We start from the raw sequence: 17,750 nt of genomic DNA, 5'->3' as shown, positions 1-17,750 counted from the left end.
CACACACACTTTGTCATATACAGTTTGCGCACATTGTGAGGCTTGAATATGTTAACAAATCCCTTCTCCTCTTCAAGTTTCAATAATTTACTTTTGTCCCTACATATTTTATAACTTCAATCTCAATTGAACCTGGATCTATCAAAACGTATTAAAATTCAAGCAGGCTGAACGAATCCTTTCCATCTTTGTCGACGTCCTCCTTAAAAAATTAATATGCAAACAAAGAGAAGAAGAAGAAGATTACCTTTTTTATAGTCTAACTGACCTGGGTACAGGTGATGCAAACACGGCTGGAGTGTTTGGTTTAAAAGGTGCAGCCATGGTTCACAGTTTATAACAGAAGAGATGCTAAATTTAAAACACACACACACACACACACTGGCCAAGCCTTTAAACAAATGATGAAAGACCATCTGTTTGTCACTCAATGTAACAGCACCCCTAATCAGCCAAGTCTCAGTAGAATTTAAGGTAGCACTTCCGTGCTACCTTCACTTTTCAATTGCAGAGGTTTTCACTGGTGCAGAACAAATTAAATTTCACAAAACTGATTTTTGTGAAATTTAATTTATGACCAGGCTGAATGTTGGAAAATGTTTTTGTAGACATGGAATCACTGAATATAAAACAAATAATGAAGCAGTCTAAAAGTTTCAGATGTTCAATTTTACTGATGAGTAATAATTTTAAAAAATGTTGTTATTTGGTGCTTCGGTTTCCAAATGTCTCTTGTCATTTTCAGGTTACATTCATTCACATTTCCTGAACAGCAGATGAGTGTGTGTCATTTTATCTATCTTAGCATTGATTACTTTGCGTCCAAACAGCAAGTTGCCTTCATTTGCGGCTATAAGAACAGTAGACTTTAGTACTATTTTGACATGCTGAATAACGAGAAAAACAATATTTCTCTCAATGGAGGTTGGAACTTTTAGAGGTGGCAACAATAACATGAACCAAAATTTTGTATTTAAACAGGAGCTTGGAAGGTTGTGTCCGCCCTTGAAAAAAAAGTAACTTTTTTTTTGGAGTGGGGCAGAAGTCAAACTTTCGGGTTATTATCTCTTTGTTTTTTTCATGGCGGAAAGATGCTTCCCTACTAAAGTGACTGTTTTTAAAAAGGGAACGATAAACACAATGGAAAATATCAGAATCAGAATCAGAATCAGAAACTTTATTGTCATTGTCATGAGAACAACGAAATTAAGAATGGTCCCCGATCATTGCATCATCCCTAGCAATATCAAAATATAAATAAAACAATAAAATTCAATAAATAAAATAGATAGAATACTTAAAATACTAATAAGATATAACAGTAAAACATTCACATACATTCCCACACACATGCTTCAGACCGTGCATAGATTAACACAAGAGTGGCGTGATGGACATTTTTTTGTAGTATTCAGATGTGTTATTGCAGTTGGATAACAGCTGTGTTTGAGTCTATTAGTCCTTGCTCTGATTGCCCTGTACCGTCTGCCTGAGGGCAACAGTTCGAACAGGGAGTGGCCAGGATGTGAGGTGTCTTTTATGATGTTTTGGGCCTTTTTAAAACAGTGGGCGTTGTGTAGAACTTCCAGTGTGGGGAGAGGGCAGCCAGTGATCTTTTGGGCGGTGTTAATGATCCCTTGGAGTGCTTTCCTCTGAGCCCCTGTGCAGCTAGTGTACCAGATGCATATGCAGTAAGTTAGAACACTCTCAATGGTGGCTCTGTAGAAGGACACCAGCAGTCTCTGTGTGATGTTATTCCTCCTGAGAATTCTCAGGAAGTACAGTCTCTGTTGGGCCTTTTTCAGCAGCTCGGAGGTGTTCACACTCCAGGAAAGGTTCTCCTCTATATTGACTCCCAGGAAGCGGAAGCTTGCCACCCTTTCTACACAGTCCCCATTTATGAATAGTGGTTGGATCTCTGCCTTTTTCCTTCTGAAGTCTATTATGAGTTCTTTGGTTTTTGAAGTGTTGAGGAGGAGGTTATTGGCCTTACACCATGACGTCAGCTGCTCCACCTCGTCTCTGTACGTAGACTCGTCTCCCTTGGAAATGAGCCCCACCACTGTGGTGTCATCTGCAAATTTCACAAAGATGTTGCTGTGGTGGCGAGGAGTGCAGTCGTGTGTGTAGAGAGAGTAGAGCAGTGGACTGAGCACACAGCCCTGGGGTGAGCCAGTGCTGAGACTCAGGGCTGAGGATGTGTGATGGCCAACTCTGACTCTCTGTCTACGGCCCGAGAGGAAGCTATTGATCCACATGCAGGTGCTGTATGGAAGCCCCAGGTCTTGTAGCTTGGCCACCAGTTTGTGTGGAAGGATGGTGTTAAAAGCTGAGCAGTAATCCACGAAGAGCATCCGCACATAGCTACCATGCTCTTCCAGGTGAGTTAATGCAGCATGGAGTGCTGTGGCTACAGCATCTTCCGTGGATCGGTTTGCTCTGTAGGCAAACTGGTGTGGATCCAGGCTGCGGGGCAGGGCTGCTGTGATGTGTCTGCGGACCAAATATATTCTAGAACTAGCTGCTTCTCCCATTTCAATATTAAAATGAAGCAGAAGAGAACAAGATCAGTGTTTGCTGTGTTGGTGTACCCGAGAACATCGACTAGGATAATAAAAACACACCTTAGTGAGGAACATTTGACAAATTTTAAACAAAACAGCTGATACAGTCACCACAAAGATACTTTTTTTTTTTTTAAATCAGGGATTGAGTTATCATATATTTTCATCTCTTACAGTGTATTTGTTTAATTTAGGTTTAACAAAACTGGTATTAATCTGCTGTGTTGTTTCCAAATGATGCTTATGATTCATCTCATTCTCATTAAAGAAACAGCTGGACAATGTAGGAAGGATTCTGTTCTTTTTTTAATAATCAGAGTGTGTATGATAAGGGTTGTTTAACAATTTGCCAACACAGACACACACAAACACACTACATAAACTGCTTATGCCCGTACACAGTTGGCACACTACAGTATCACGGTTTACACATGTATTCAATGAATGAACACATTTTCAATAAACTTGAGTGAATTTCATGCTCATGCATGTGTGCACTCCTACTGTACACACACACACACAACCTGTCTCCCTCACTGACTACCACTGAGCCCTCCCTGCTCCACTTTTTTTGTATCTGTCATCCAGGAGCATGTCAGTGTTTAACCCCCTCCCACGCTGTGACACACACACACATATGCACACATGCAGCCATTTTCCTTTACAAAAAAAAACTGCACAAAGTCACTCAAACATTTTTTTTTACCCTTCTTTCTGTGTTAAAACACACATACACAAACCAGGACACTAGTTTAGACAGACACAGCCAGCTGGAGCAGGTATTATAAGTACCTTTCCATTCCTTCTCTTTCCCTTGTTATGCCATTACTGAAGCTGATAGAGTCGGAGCTGTCGTTTTCAGCTTGTGTGTGTGGCCACGTATATGTGTGTGCATGTGTTGAGAGGTGTCACAGGCTCGCTGCATATTTGCTTTTGGCTCGCAGAAATCATTTAGTTGTCCGGTCAAAAAGGGCATCTGCCATCCAGCCACTCTCCTTTTCTCCGCAGGAGAGCACTCACAACAGTTTAAGAGGCTGCGGGGTTTCTTCCTCATGACTGCATCCAGCATTTAGGCTGCTCTTGGATATTTAAATACTAGAGTGTTGCAACCATAGCTCAAAATAAGAAGGTTTAAAAATTTTAAGCCTAAACTTGCACTTTCCTTGTGAGTTGGGCTGAGGAGATGCTCAGGCTTTTTTTTAATCCCTGTGGTGTTTATGGAAGAAATAGTGATGTGGTCTAGCAAGTGGCGAAACTAGAGTGTCAGCTGCAGTCAGCGATTATCTCTCAGTAATCACTGCTCTGTTATATTTCAAAGTATCAAGTCATGTGTTTTCTTTGTCCTTTTGTTGTGTCAGGATGTGTAAGATATATTTATGTTGCAAAGATGTGAAGAAAACAAATCAACTCTACTCTGCAGGTGATTGAAAAAATAAATAACACGAATTTTTCTCTATGCATTCACACTTAAAAAATCAACATGTCCTTGGTGTGTCCTTCAAATCCTTCACTTTGACACATCCAAAATGTGTTAATTTTCACAGTTGAATGTTGGTTAAGGTAACATAAAATGCTTTGGACCATGATGAAAATGGCAGGCATCTCACATGTGTAATAGCTTTATGGGGCATGTGATAGTCTGCATACACGGGGGCCAAGGTGCCTGCAATAGGGACAAGTGCTTGGCCAATTTGCAGCGTGTTTATTTATGTGTGTGGGTGTAAGAGTAAATATCAGTACACCTTCCTAAACCAAGACTGGCCATAGAACAATCAAATAAGCTCACAGTTGTCTGGGGGAATTAAAAATGCGCTATGCGTAAAAGAATTAGCGGAACATATATGATAAGGACGCAGAAACATGGCACTAGACAGATTAGGAATAAGACGCACAGGAGCCAGTGGAGATAATCCCGTTATCTCGTTGAACGTAAAATGCCAATGTGAAGCATCCTCGGAGATCAGGATGAACTGAACATGAACTAATGCTGCGGATATACGGCAGGAGGAGTGGGGGCAATCAATACTGGGAAACTGAGGTAAACACTGTTATTCCTGACCTTAAGGAACATCCACGCAGTTTACCGCAATGTCACTGACGGTCTCCGTACTCCACTCATTGCGATCTCATACACGCGCGCACGCTCCGTGTTCCGTTTGACACCAGTTCGATGTCCCCCCCGCTAATGACATTGTTTCACCTTTGAGAATTCCCCATCAGTACCAAGAGCGCGTCTCCAATACATAAGAGATTATTGATGAATGGTCCCTGTCAAGTTGAGGAGAAAGGAAGCCGGGATTCTGCTCATTAAAGGCTCGGGATAACCGGGTGCCTGTGGAGACGCACGCCGGTCATCACCTTTTAACCAGAGCGCATTTAACATTACGCGCGACAGGAATGCGCGCGTGTACACACGCAGACACGGACACAAGAGATACACAGATAACCACGAATTAAAAAAGCAAAAATACAACACGAGTATAACTCAAATGACAAAAAGGAAGACAAGCAGACTTACAAAATGACCCTGGGCTCTGTTGGTTCCTCTGTGCGACCCATTGTGATATTTCCGTTACTCCGTTTTAACGGAATCCTCAAATGCCGTGGTCGCAGTCCACGTCTCTGCAAATGTACCAAAGGATCACATAGAGAATGAGGAGAATGGCGAAGATGAAGAGCGCTACTAGGATGGCCTTGGTCACCGGAGAGATGAACGACTGCATGTCAGGAGCAGAGCCGGGCAGAGCGGCGTGGAGCTCCGCGTCCGTCCGTACTCAGTCTGCTATCTCTCTCGCTCTCCTCCTCTCCTCTCCGCCGCTCGGGTGGCAACTGTTGAGGATGGAGCCTGGGGCTTTGCCGTGCTCAAGTACACACATTTATAACCTGACGCGCATGCACACGCACTCCGCCACGCGAATAGCCTCTCTACCGGCGATCTGGGCGCGCAACGCGTGGGGGCTTCCCTTGCTAGAAGCGGCACAGCAGTGGGTTGTATTTCCCCGGATCCACACTCCCTCACTGCCTGTCGCACATCAGAAGACGCAGCGACAGGTGAGACTGGACTGATAACACCCGCGCTTCCTGCAAAGAGGACGGCAAAAAACAACAACAAAAAAAAAAAACACTTGAAATTCACCAATACAATACAATAAAATAAAAGCCCGCACAGATGTTTCCAGACACAGAATGGAAAAGTGCTAAGTTGCGCGTCGAGCTGCTGCACTTGTCGGCAAACAGGTTGATTAGTATTCCTCACAGCGGCGTGTGTGAGTGTGCATGCGTATGTGTGAGATGGCTGGGGATGACAGGCTATCATCTTATCACGACCCTTCGAACCCCCTTTTTGGCCAAGCTGTCAGTCCAAGGATTAAAATATAATTCTACATTTTTAATGTTTCCATTTCCACCTGATGCGCGCTTTATTCCTATTTTGTTGTATTACTAATCAGACTAGCCTAAGCGGTTGGTACCTCTTGCGCATCTTTTTATAAGTATTAATCCTATAATAAAAAGAAGATGGTGTGCAAATGCCATCAAAAACTCTTGTCACGTATACTCCATCTGGGCTAATTAAGACAAGGTCGTAACTGATAAGGCTAGAGGATATGCGCCTTTCCTCACATAAAATGCAAGATATCCATGTTTAAACCTATATGACCGATATACGTTAAGAAATTGGGAATCTGTTTTATTCAGAAAATACAAACACTACATGACAGAAGAGATGACTGCATTAAACAGTTTTTTAACGTGAGCAACAGTTAATAACCCCCGAAAAAGGTCGTGTATTTCTGCATGATATTCCTATCAGATCAGCACGGTTACCCACCACCCAAGCGATTCAAAGACATTAAATCACTGAAAAAAACGCGCGCTTATTTTAAGTTGCCATTTCCAAAAACGGTGCAAAACAATAATGGGATCAAAGTCTAGAAATAACTGGGCTATTAAGGCACCACTGATGAACATTTAGGCTGCAGAAGTAGGGCACCGAAAGGACGTTATCAGTTGCATGATGAGAAGCGCAGCGTTCACCTCGAATACCACCGTGCACCACTAGATGGCGACAGATTTAAATTTCCATGTCCTGATGATGGTGTATTTGATTATTCCGCACACCATCACTGCACTGTAGTCTTGGATAAGAATCATGACAGCTAAACGGGCTTAATACGCGTAGGTAAGGAGAAATAAAATTAAGTTTTCAATTATTTTCAGATCAAATATGCACTACTCACGCGTATTATTGTTTGTCGTGGTAGAGAACAAGGTGGTTAGCGAACGTTAGCTTGTGAAGATTGTGGCCTATTTAGCAGAGTGGCTGAGGAAGCTAAAGCCAGTTATCACTGCTAATAAGTAAGGGAAAGTTGTGTTATGTGTCACATGTGTCGTTTAGTGTGAGCTTAAATTTGCTGTTGAATGCCACATATAAGGAGGTACCGCAGCTGTGAAGATGCAGTTGCAAACGAATGTTATATCAAAAGAGAAAGACCAATGTTTGCAGCACATTGCTAGTGGTTAGCTCACTAGCTTCAAATAGGCCGTAAATGCTCGCGAAGTAGGTGCGTGCATATTGGAACTTCCGTTCTGGGCCTTCAAAGTAAAGTCCCAAGTAATGCGCTTTATATTGCAAGGTTGCGGAAAAATACGAGTTCGTAAGGTTCAGACGAACTACGCGGTTTGTTTTTCAATGAGAATGGTAAATACTTAAAAGCCTGTTCCGGTATTGTTTACTTAAAGCGTTGAGGAAGCTTTTAATTTGAAGACGCCGTCGCCTGTCTTCCTGTGTTTTCTCCTGCTGTTGTTATGAATGTTTTTGAGGTTTGACGAGCGTAGCAAGCTAGCTTGCTGCCTATCTAGCAAGCGACTTAAAGCCACTTAACCAAAGCGACAAACCTGTAACCAAAGTGCAGCGGTAGCTAGCTTTTTGCCAGGTTGAGCTCAAGTGATTGTCACGTTAGTCAGCCATCTAATCAGAGTGCAATGTAACTCCGAATATAGGCAACATCGGCGTAATACAACAGTATAATGTACTGTGGTGGCTGATTGAAATAATCTATTCTCGATATGTAGCTGTGTTTGTAAGAAATATGCCCATCTTATGGTTTGACGGTGTAGGTTTATCACTTTACATATACTTGTAGTTCTTTTAAAACATTAGAAAACAGAGTTTAGAGTTTAAATTAGAATATATACAATCATAACTGCTACACTTGCATGAAGGCAAAAAAAAATGGAGGAAGAAGGGCAGAATGCAAGCGTACCTGTGCACGTCAAAACACAAGCATGTAAACATACAGACGGCGGCATGCTTCATGTGTTCACATGCTCAGAAACAAAAGAGACTGAAAATAAGCACAACAACTTTGAACTGAGACGCCAAACTGGCCAATTTCTACAGATCAGTAAAGATACAGCTTATCTGACTTGGTATGCAAGACTTTTCTTTATGTTTTTAGATTTAAATAGTCTATTGTTCGTGGTGTAGTGTAAATCTCTCTTCTCATGGTTTCATAGTTTCACTCCGCAATTGGTAATCGTTTTTTAAGGTAGTCAGACCCCGACCCCCCCCCCCCCCCCCCCCCCCCCACACACACACACACACACACACACACACACAATCGCTCTTCTTAATTAAATTTAAGGTCATAAGTCTTAAATTTGGTGAGGTAGCTGTTACTTTTAAAGAGCTTGGTTAGGCGTGTGTGTGTTTTTTAGTGAATAAAAACCAGTGGGATCTGAAATATAAGTGACTATGTAGAACAACAGTCTTGCTACCTATCCTCAGGCTTAATATGCAAAAATGTTTTTTAAATTAATGTTGATTTTTTTTGGATCATTCCTAATAGTGAACTTATGTCTGATTCATAAAAGATGCTTAACACAAAAAGCCTTGCTTAAGCAGTTTCTAATAAACCCATAAATAACTCATTTTCTTCTGTAATCTATGAAACTGAAGTCAGCTTAAATTACCAGCAGTGGCCTGGGGGGTTCTCCTATTACAAATATCAGAGATAGCCGTGAAGCAAAAGGTAAAAGCAAACTCTTTGGAGAACAGGCTCATAGTGGTGGTTAAGGAGAGTGAATCCAGACAACAAATATTATCCAGTGGACTAAATAGCAGGTGGAGGAATCCAAACAAGCAGCCTGGAAATGTGTTGCTCCTGCACTGACTGGGGTTGGATAGAATTACAGAACTGTAAAGTACACCAGTGGCTTTGAAAATCGCTCCAGTCTAGACTTAAGATTTGAGATATGGTCACTTCTGTGCGTGGTAAGGTTTTGTTTTTAACAGGTTTTTCTCTTTAAGCATACTTAAGATAGTTTTATATGTTTTATAAATGGGGCCCTAAAGCTCGTTTTGTTGGTTGCCAGGCTTCATACCACCATGGGTGTTTATTTTTATATTCTTTCATATTTATTTTTGGTTCAGTGTTGTGGGGATTGAAAAGAGCTGCCGATTTGCTCGTTTAAAAATAAGTAACCATGACTTATGGGAAACTCAGTTAAAAGTTACTCACATGCAGCAAGTTCTAATCTGTAAATAGACTTAATCCATGCTTGGGAAAGTGAGCCTTCATGGCCACAAAAGGGATCTTGGTGAATATAATTATTTCATCCATGATAGTTTACAGTTGTATTATGTCCCTTTTTGGGGGAGTTTAAATACATTTTACTCAATTTGTACATTTTACATTTGTTTTTTTGTAACAGTGTTTCTTTGTTTTTATGTTATAGACTCAAGAGCTACTCTATGTAAGATGAACACTGAGGACAAACTGGAAGGCATGCTGCTGAAGTGCAGCAGCGGAGGAATAGACGGAGGAGGGAGAGTTGGCCTGGGCAGCGGAGGAGGACTGGTGGTGATGACACTCGGGGAACGATCGCTGGCTAACCACCCTCTGCTGGCCGAGGATGACGACGACGAAGACGACGACGAGGACTTGACTCGAAGCTCGCTGGTCACTCACGACCTGGTCCCTCCAGAGCAGCTGATGATGCAGGAGGAGATGACGAAGAATAGCGGTGGAGGAGAAGAGGAGGGAGGAGCCGAGGTGGGAGAGCATTTCCCCCTAAAACTCACGAATAAGTTTCCCTGCTTGCTTCATATGCCAGTGAGTTCACGCTGGTTTAGAAGTAGATCAGATTTTGATAAGCTCATTTCTGTGAGTGCATCTACAGTCTCCACTTGATCAGAGTGAGTTTGCTTTTATGCATGTTATGTTGACTTAGCCTGACATTTTGGACTGTTCAGTGCAATCAGTTCTTTTAACACACAAAAAGTACTGTTAGGTAGCTGCTAATACTGCAAACTACTTTCACACTAGTTATTTTTAGGTGCCGGAATTTTCTTAAAAATTGGTCAAAAATAGGGAGCTCGCATTAGTGTTTTGTTTTTTTAATGAATGACAGAGATTTTAATTAAAAAATTTTCTGTCACTTTGACCCACTTGTTCATATTCAGAAACAATATATTTGTACACTCTGATCTTCTGAATCAGAATAAACTTGCAGCAAATGTGAACTTTAAAATAGTAATTTCTATTCTAAGAATACAGCATAATGAGGATAATCTGAATTCACCCTCAGGGACAGGTTTAAAGCATTGCTTCTCCTTGGGAACTTTAAGAGCTGGAATTGTATGGTTTGTGTTGTTTGTCTGTCTGTAGTTATTACAGACAGGTTATTTTCAGAAAGCTGAAAAGTGGCTACATACATTTTAAAATGCCAGTCAGAGGATTTGAAAACGCTGTCCCTGGCCACCTGGCAGATGTAATCTCTCAGCCTGTTCTGGGTTGTAAGGGGCTGAGGCTTCCCTCTGGTATTTTATGCCTGAGGCAACTGTATGGTGAGATGCCCTCACATTGGTTGATTATGCTCTGCTTGCCCAGTTGCACCTGTCTGACCTGGATAAAGTGGTAGCTGGCTGGGTGGCCCTTAAAGTAGGTCATGTGCGATATTCAATGTATAAATGACTATGGTCCTACTTTTACAGTTGAGCATCAAGCAGGAGCTGAAGTTGTCTGAGCCAGCGGTCTATATAAAGAAAGACAAAAAGGCAATCAAGGATCTGACAATGTGTCCCAAGAAGAAAAAAAGGAAGCAGCGATCACCAGCAAAGGTGAATTCCATCTGTGGAATTTTTATATTTTTAAAATACCAGGGACAGTTGTGAAAATTCAACACTACATGTGTTCTTTTTTACCCCCTTTGTAGATTCTCAGCATCAATGACGATGGCTCATTGGGCATACCAAACCCCAAGTGTCACGTCTGTACTCACTGTAATGCTGCGTTCAGAACCAACTACCATCTACAGAGGCATGTCTTCATTCACACTGGTATGAATAAGCCTGGCATGTATACAAATATGTAAAACATGTTGCTGTGAAATTAGATATGTTGACAGTAGGGGATCTTTTAGTCATCAAAGGAAGCTAAAAACTAAAAACAACTGGTTTTCATATATGTTACTGAAAACCTAGGTGAGAAGCCGTTTCAGTGCAGCCAGTGTGACATGCGCTTTATTCAGAAGTATCTTCTCCAGAGACATGAGAAGATCCACACCGGTGAGTAACAAACAGTTTGGCAAAATTCTCAATTGTTTTTATAATTATTGCTATGTTAGCCTGAACTTTTTTCTTTTTAAATACTTGTCTCTAGGTGAGAAGCCTTTTCGCTGTGATGAGTGTGGGATGAGGTTCATCCAGAAGTACCACATGGAGAGGCACAAAAGGACTCACAGTGGAGAGAAGCCCTACCAATGTGACTATTGTCACCAGGTACTATTCTTTTGATTGCTTGTAAATTAGTGTATTCGTAAGGTCCAAAATTGGTAAATATTTTAATTAGAAAGACATGAAAGGTCTATTTCAAACCTTTAGTTCAGTCATTTTGGTTCGGACAAAGGGGAATTAAAATGTGTTGGGGTTTTTTGGTCTTCTGTTCACTAACTTTGAAAAATAAATTTGTGAACTAGTTTTCTTTGGGTTATTTCACAACGACACTGTGGTCCCTTTAAATTGAGCTCTGGCTCATTTTCCCCCTTAGTGCGGTTCATTTGTGCAGATGTCAAGATGTGTGCTCGGCTGCTGACAACCACACCGAGATCCTTTGAAAAGGGTGGTCAGTGGGAGGTTCTAGCTAAATACATTCTTGCATTCTGGGATGTGGCAGAGTACACAATCTGTACAATATTGCCATTTCCATGCAACCCAAACTTCAGGTGGATTTCAAAACAGTATAATAGGGATGACAACTTGACCATCTCGTATAATCATGGCTTTAGGAGTAAATTTTCAGTGTAGTCCAGTTGTCCAGACCTTAAGCACCTTCCTGTGTTTCTGGCCAGTAAGTGGACTGATCATTCTCACGTAGTTTTTAGTATCGCGTTTTAGTTAATTTGGAGCTAGCTTGTAATTTTCTTTGAAAAGAAAGCAGAATATGTGAACATATCAAACTCATCAGTTGAACAGATGAACTACAAGTGTGAAGATCTCCTGTGTGTGGATGTATTTGTGTATTTGAATAGTTTGTGGTACAGTGGTTGGCTGTAATATAAAACATGTACGAATATGTGTTGAAAAAGGATGAGGATTGTAAAGCGCTTTCAGTGGTCAGTAAGACTATAAATGCACTGTGTAAACGCCACCCTATTTCAAGAAAACACAGGTAGAGACAGGATGATCTTCTGTCTTTTATTTTGACTCTGTGAACTGACTTATCACAAAAGAATACAAACACTAAATATTGCAGTGTAAACTGTCATTGATTGCTTAGTCAGGCTAAAATTATTTGCTGACATGTTAACAATTTGCTTATAATGATAGGAATGCCTGCTAAACAGTTATTACACAAGATATTTTTTAAGTAGTTCAGCTTCTGTGAATTTGTTGAGTGCATTAAACCTCTAAATACTGTGTTTAAGACCTTTAGACTAAAAAGAGTCTGCTTAAAACTTAGTCTGGTTAAATGGTGTTTTTGGCATTCAGCTTTTTTTGCCGTCCTAAAAAGATTGTGTGATTAAAAACACATTTGGTGTGAAAACACTGTCACTAGTGCTCATATTAAAGATCGTTATGGCTGTAGAGAGTAGACAGGAAGAGTAAAATTGTGAACTCAATATTAGAGCCAGTAATGAAGGTTCATGTATAAAATAAATGCATTGTGTCCTCTTTCTGCAGTACTTTTCCAGAACAGACCGGGTTTTAAAGCACAGAAGAATGTGTCACGAGAACAGAGAGCGAAAGGCGAACAAGACTGCCGGTAAAGTCGGACCTTTACGTGAAGCAGACTCTTTAGGGCCCCCCTTTGTTGCCAAAGAGTGCTCACTGCCCAAGAAAAAGCGCCAAAAGTGTACAGACAAGAGTTCAGGAGCTTCCACTACTGCCCAGACAGAAGGGCACACTTTTACCGTGGTAGAAACAGAAGAGAAAGAGGAGCAAAAGGGAAGTCTTTCTCTATATGCTGTGTCCTCCAAAGTCAAACATGAGTACGTGATTGCTGACTACTCTGTGGACCTTCCTGAAGAAACGGCTAACCAACACCAAGATGGCGACGTCTCTTCGGAAGAAACAACTTCTCCTAAGCTACTTCTGAAGAAAGTCCGCAAGCGGAGTCTTAAGCAGTCGACTGAACAAACTCCTCCTTGCTTGTCCACTTTACCCTCCTTTGAGGAAAATACTAAGGTGGCACAGTACACCTTTGAGATCGTGGACAAGCAAGGCCTCTTAGACGTAGAAGGCAACAGTGAACTCGAATCAGTTGAAACTCTTCAAGGAGGACAAACAAAACCAGCAGCCAGCAGCACAAACTATGACGACGCGATGCAGTTTCTCAAGAAGAAACGTTACCTTCAAGCTGCAATGGCTAACAACAGCCGGGATTATGGCCTGAACACGAGCAGCATCTCCTCTCAGCCACCTGTTACACAAACTGTGGTGTCAACAGTCATCGATGAAACTGTTCCCGCCACCATCCTGGAGCCCCAACCCATGAACACAGAGATTAAGACTCCTCATGACAAGAATGTTTTGCCTGATGAGGTTCTTCAGACACTGTTGGACCACTACTCCAACAAAGCCAATGGGCAATCAGACATTTCTTTCAGTGTGGCTGACACAGAGGTTACCTCAAGTATATCTATCAATTCCTCCGATGTTTCTGACAGCAGTCCGGTCGAGAGCCTCGGAACATCCAGCGCTCAGGCTCAGCCGCCTGCAGAGAAAGTGAGTCTCTTGCAAGAATACTCCAAATTTCTCCAGCAAGCGCTGGAGAGGACCAGCCAGAATGACAGCTACCTGACCAGCCAGAGCCTCAGCTTGGTCTCTGAAAACCCCACATTAGCTGGACAGCCTCTGTTCTCCACAGAGAAACAGTTTCCTTCCCCCAGCAGGTTCAAATCAGGGATGAGCTCTCCACTAAGGTCCACCTTAGAGAAACCTCACTATGGGTTGCTGGTCGGGGACTCCCAGCACTCGTTTTCCTTTTCAGGCGACGAGACCACCCCTCCCTCTGCGGTGTCCCCAGCTGAGGAGGACTTTCTGGAGCAGGTCTCTCCCTCAAAAAAGACTGACTCTTCACAAGGGATACTACAGACTTTTCAAATAAGCTCCTTTGAACAGAACTTCAAATCTCATTTCCAGACGTCAAGATCTGCAGCCTCCTCGCAGTTTACGGTTGCCAACGGACAAGTGAGTGTTCGAGGACACAGCACAGAATTCTCAGAGTTCCCTTTAGTCCGAGTCACTGAGACCAGGTCTCAACTGAACTCATCCCCTGACGTTTCGACCAGTGAATCGTTTGGCTGAAGAAATGGAGGCGGGAGCGTTCATTTCTGTTCATCATTTCTGTGGCACTTTATCTCGTCTTTCCTGTGTTTTTGCCAAATCAAATCCCACTGCAAACGAGGGGTCTTTCTTTTTTTTTTTTCTTTGTGTAAAGCAGTTATAATTTTGTGCTTTTACGTTCTAAACTTCTTAAACAGGAATACTGAAAAATGATAATCATACTATAATTAGCATTTCCCCTTTTGGAAAAAAAAGTCAAACTTCCTCCAGAATGTACATTATGAGATTAAGCGACCAAAGTGTAATGCAGGAGATTAATATTCTCTAATTCCATTGCCATTATTTTTAATGTTTGTGTCAATCATTTCGCCTTGCACACTTAATGATCAAGTCACACTTGCTGCTTAATGCAATATTTAGACTTATTAAAATGTAGTTTGCATCTATGTACACTCCCCCCCTGAGTTTTTCAACTGCACTGGGGGTTGGGTGGTCCAGAGCTGCACAAACCTACTGTTATTGATACTTTTTCCTTATGAACGCGTTAATTTTTTTCTGCATTTTAAGATCAAAATCTGTGATTCAACTGAGCTGAAATGAATTGGGGCCACATAAGTTTGTCCTGCTCCCGAAAATCATGCCCCCTTCCCCCATGGCGGTGGTAGATTTTTTATTTTTATTTTTAAATTTTTTTTTTCTTTAGCTACTTCCCCTTGCTCTTTGTTTAGTTTTTTTTTTTTTTTCAAAAAATATCACTTAGAGCTTTTTTCTTTATTCCAGCGGTTAAACTGTCTGCTGACATGCACGGTGACACAAAGTTGTGTTACCTATTAAGGGTATTTCTGCAGGATTTATATTAGATTATCACAGTATGTATAAGTCACCTTTTGTTAAGAGATTAGTGAGACTAACCACTTAATTAGTTTAAGTAGAAATTCAAACTAATTCACTTTTTCTTTGATCACTTAAAAGGACGTAGCTCTTATAAGGGAAACAAAATTAAAGTTCATGATCCCTTGTATTCAAGAGAATTTGATTAAAATGAGCAGTTTATTATTTTGTGCCTTCTTTTAAAAGAAATATTACAATTTCCTTTAGTCATTCCTGCACAATGCATTTATTTCTACTTGGTCTACGCTCTAAGGCTACTAGTTCCACTTGCACAATACAGACAAGCACATAAGCTATCAACGTGTTCACACCTTCATACGTTAAGAACTGGGAGCTTTATTTAGTTTTGCCTTTTAATATTGTATCATTTTTAAAATTTTAGCAGAGACATATCACCAAACTTAATAATCAACATATTATCTGTAGTTGGGAGGAGTTAACGTGTCATGGACTCTTCTCCAGTATGTGTGTAAGTGCAGATTTAAGTTGTAGATGTCTAGATTTGCTGATAATCACTGATTTGCTGGAATTTTCTGGTCAGACTCATCTGTACGGGCCTTGTTGAAACCATGCAGTTTTAAACGGGAGTGGCAATGAGTTAAGTCTTTTCTGTACTTCATTACACTGTTGATTGTCGTTCACGTCTTAGGTGCTATTGTGTTAAACGATGTTTTTATCTTTTTGTTTTTCGTGCACCATCCAGTTTAGGTTTGAAACCAATGTTGAGCTCCCTCTTGTTACAGCTCCTCTGACAATCAGGGACACACAGAACCACGTTAATCATCGAATACTTTATTCTTCCTCAATGATCATTCCCTCTAGAATGTATAGAAGATATCCTGCTGTAAATACATTGTATATTTTTCTGCTCTGAGAAGTACTGTTAGGTTTTATTTTGGTCCATAGAAAGACAAGGCGTGTGCAAGAAACACTTTTGTCAGTGAATTTGGCAAGTTAATTTGTTTTTAAGCATTTATGAGATTCAATAATGAAACGGTCCATCTTCCTGAGAAAATGTGGCTTTTGCAGAAATCTCACCACTGTATCAATATTATATTTTCAGTTTAATTGGTGATTGATCAAAGTGAATTTAGATTTTTGTGAATGTTCATTATGATGGGTTTTACTGTATAACTATCATCCGTATGATATATTAAAATAAAATTCCTTTTCAACATATTTAAAGTAAAAGAAAAATGTTCTTAGTGGTGGAAACAATCCTCCATTCAACAGCTATTAGAGTCTTGAATTTGTGTTAAAATATCACTTAAAAGTTATAGTGTGGTTGAAATACCTCACTAGCTGCCCTTTTTTTTTTTATTGTAAGCAATCTTTAAAAGCACAGTGCAGATAGAAACGATGGTTTTGTAAATTGTACCCCATTTAGTTCTTTGAATTTTGAATTCAGTTAAAGTGGAAACCTATTGGAAATTAATGAAGTATGTGAGCAGTACGATGAATATTTCCTTTTAATTAACTATTGTCAGTAACCTGACCATAAGTGTCCTTGTATAAGCTAGAGAAATCTCATTTGTGTGCGTGTGTGTGTAAAAAGATCAGAATTTTTTGATAAAAAGCTATTTTTGAAACGTCATTTAAAGCACTGATATGTACAGTATATCATATGCAGTCATTCTCGCTACCCTCATTTATCTCTGTATAAGTCGTTTGTGTCAAGGTTTTTCAAATACAGATGGGAATCTGAATTTTTTCTTGATTTTAAAGAATTTGCTTCACAGTAAGGTTGGTCTTACGTTAGGTTTATTCTGCATGGTCTCTGACTTGTTGGGTCAAGTGAACTTGTTTTATGGATAATGTGCAGCTTTAATTGTAGCTGATTATTTTCAGTCAAGTAACCCATATGATTAGACTTTTGCAATATACAATGATTTGTAAGCAATCTGATTAAATTGTTTTTGATTGTTGTGTGTCATGTCCTTATAAATAAATAATTCACAGCATGTGATCTTGAATTGTTGTTGATGTACAGAAGGCGTGCAGCTGCTGGTGAAACTGAGTGTGGGTGGGTAAATGTGTTTCCTGATGGAAAGCAGCCAGAAAAGACATAAAGAGACGCTGGGATATTTGTTATGGTGTGTTAGGGGAATTCGAGGAGAGTAGAAGTGCTGCAGAAGACTGTTTTCATAGGTACACACTCGTACAGTAACAAATTGAAAATCTTTCACCATATCGTGGTACACGGTGACATCTTTTTCAGCAGGTCCAAAACCTGAAGATATATTCAGTTTACAGTGATATAAAAGTGCAAAGCATAGAATTCTCACATTGGAGAGCGTTGGAAAAAGAACTATTGATGTTTATCATGGAAAAATATGTGGAAAAACGTATATCAGAATAGTTCTGTCTTAATTTTCTGACAAACTGTTTGTCCGAGCACTGTAAGCCTTTATCACAGCCCAGTAAACCATGAAGGTCAACCAGCATGCACAACAACAGGACCTCCCCCCACGTGAAATGCAGCTATCAAATACACCTGTGCTTTCCTG

At 40.6% G+C, this 17,750-nt stretch overlaps 2 protein-coding genes across 3 annotated transcripts in view; one reads left to right on the top strand and one right to left on the bottom strand.

Annotated features, from left to right (window-relative positions):
- The window catches only part of LOC113007751 (polyprenol dehydrogenase), a 53,557-nt gene extending 47,231 nt beyond the window's left edge, over window positions 1–6,326 (bottom strand). Inside the window, exon 1 of the mRNA XM_026144651.2 lies at window positions 5,083–6,326. The gene's annotated coding sequence lies outside the window, so the exon portion shown is untranslated. The remainder of the gene's footprint in view (window positions 1–5,082) is intronic.
- A 278-nt stretch (window positions 6,327–6,604) lies between these two features.
- Window positions 6,605–14,798, top strand: znf148 (zinc finger protein 148). 2 transcript variants are annotated; one of them, XM_026145281.2, is made up of 7 exons: window positions 6,605–6,744; window positions 9,303–9,619; window positions 10,561–10,686; window positions 10,782–10,905; window positions 11,050–11,133; window positions 11,228–11,346; window positions 12,748–14,798. In XM_026145281.2, exons 2-7 carry the CDS (start codon window positions 9,326–9,328, stop codon window positions 14,371–14,373), a joined length of 2,373 nt encoding a protein of 790 aa, XP_026001066.1. In that variant the 5' UTR covers window positions 6,605–6,744; window positions 9,303–9,325; the 3' UTR covers window positions 14,374–14,798. The 2 variants fall into 2 exon arrangements, with proteins under 2 accessions (XP_026001066.1, XP_026001064.1); XM_026145279.2 differs by having other exon boundaries at window positions 9,303–9,679.
- The last annotated feature ends 2,952 nt before the right edge of the window (window positions 14,799–17,750 follow it).

Source organism: Astatotilapia calliptera, chromosome 16 (assembly GCF_964374335.1).
Source record: "Astatotilapia calliptera chromosome 16, fAstCal68.1, whole genome shotgun sequence".
Classification (NCBI taxonomy): domain Eukaryota; kingdom Metazoa; phylum Chordata; class Actinopteri; order Cichliformes; family Cichlidae; genus Astatotilapia; species Astatotilapia calliptera.
This window is presented reverse-complemented; position numbering and strand designations above follow the sequence as displayed.

Excerpts from the sequence above, each read along its gene's own strand:
- znf148 (XM_026145279.2), top strand. The coding sequence starts at position 9,326 with ATGAACACTGAGGACAAACTGGAAGGCATGCTGCTGAAGTGCAGCAGC. Across the intron at positions 10,687-10,781 it reads AGCAGCGATCACCAGCAAAG|ATTCTCAGCATCAATGACGA; the intron begins GTGAATTCCATC and ends CCCCCTTTGTAG. Across the intron at positions 10,906-11,049 it reads GCATGTCTTCATTCACACTG|GTGAGAAGCCGTTTCAGTGC; the intron begins GTATGAATAAGC and ends CTGAAAACCTAG.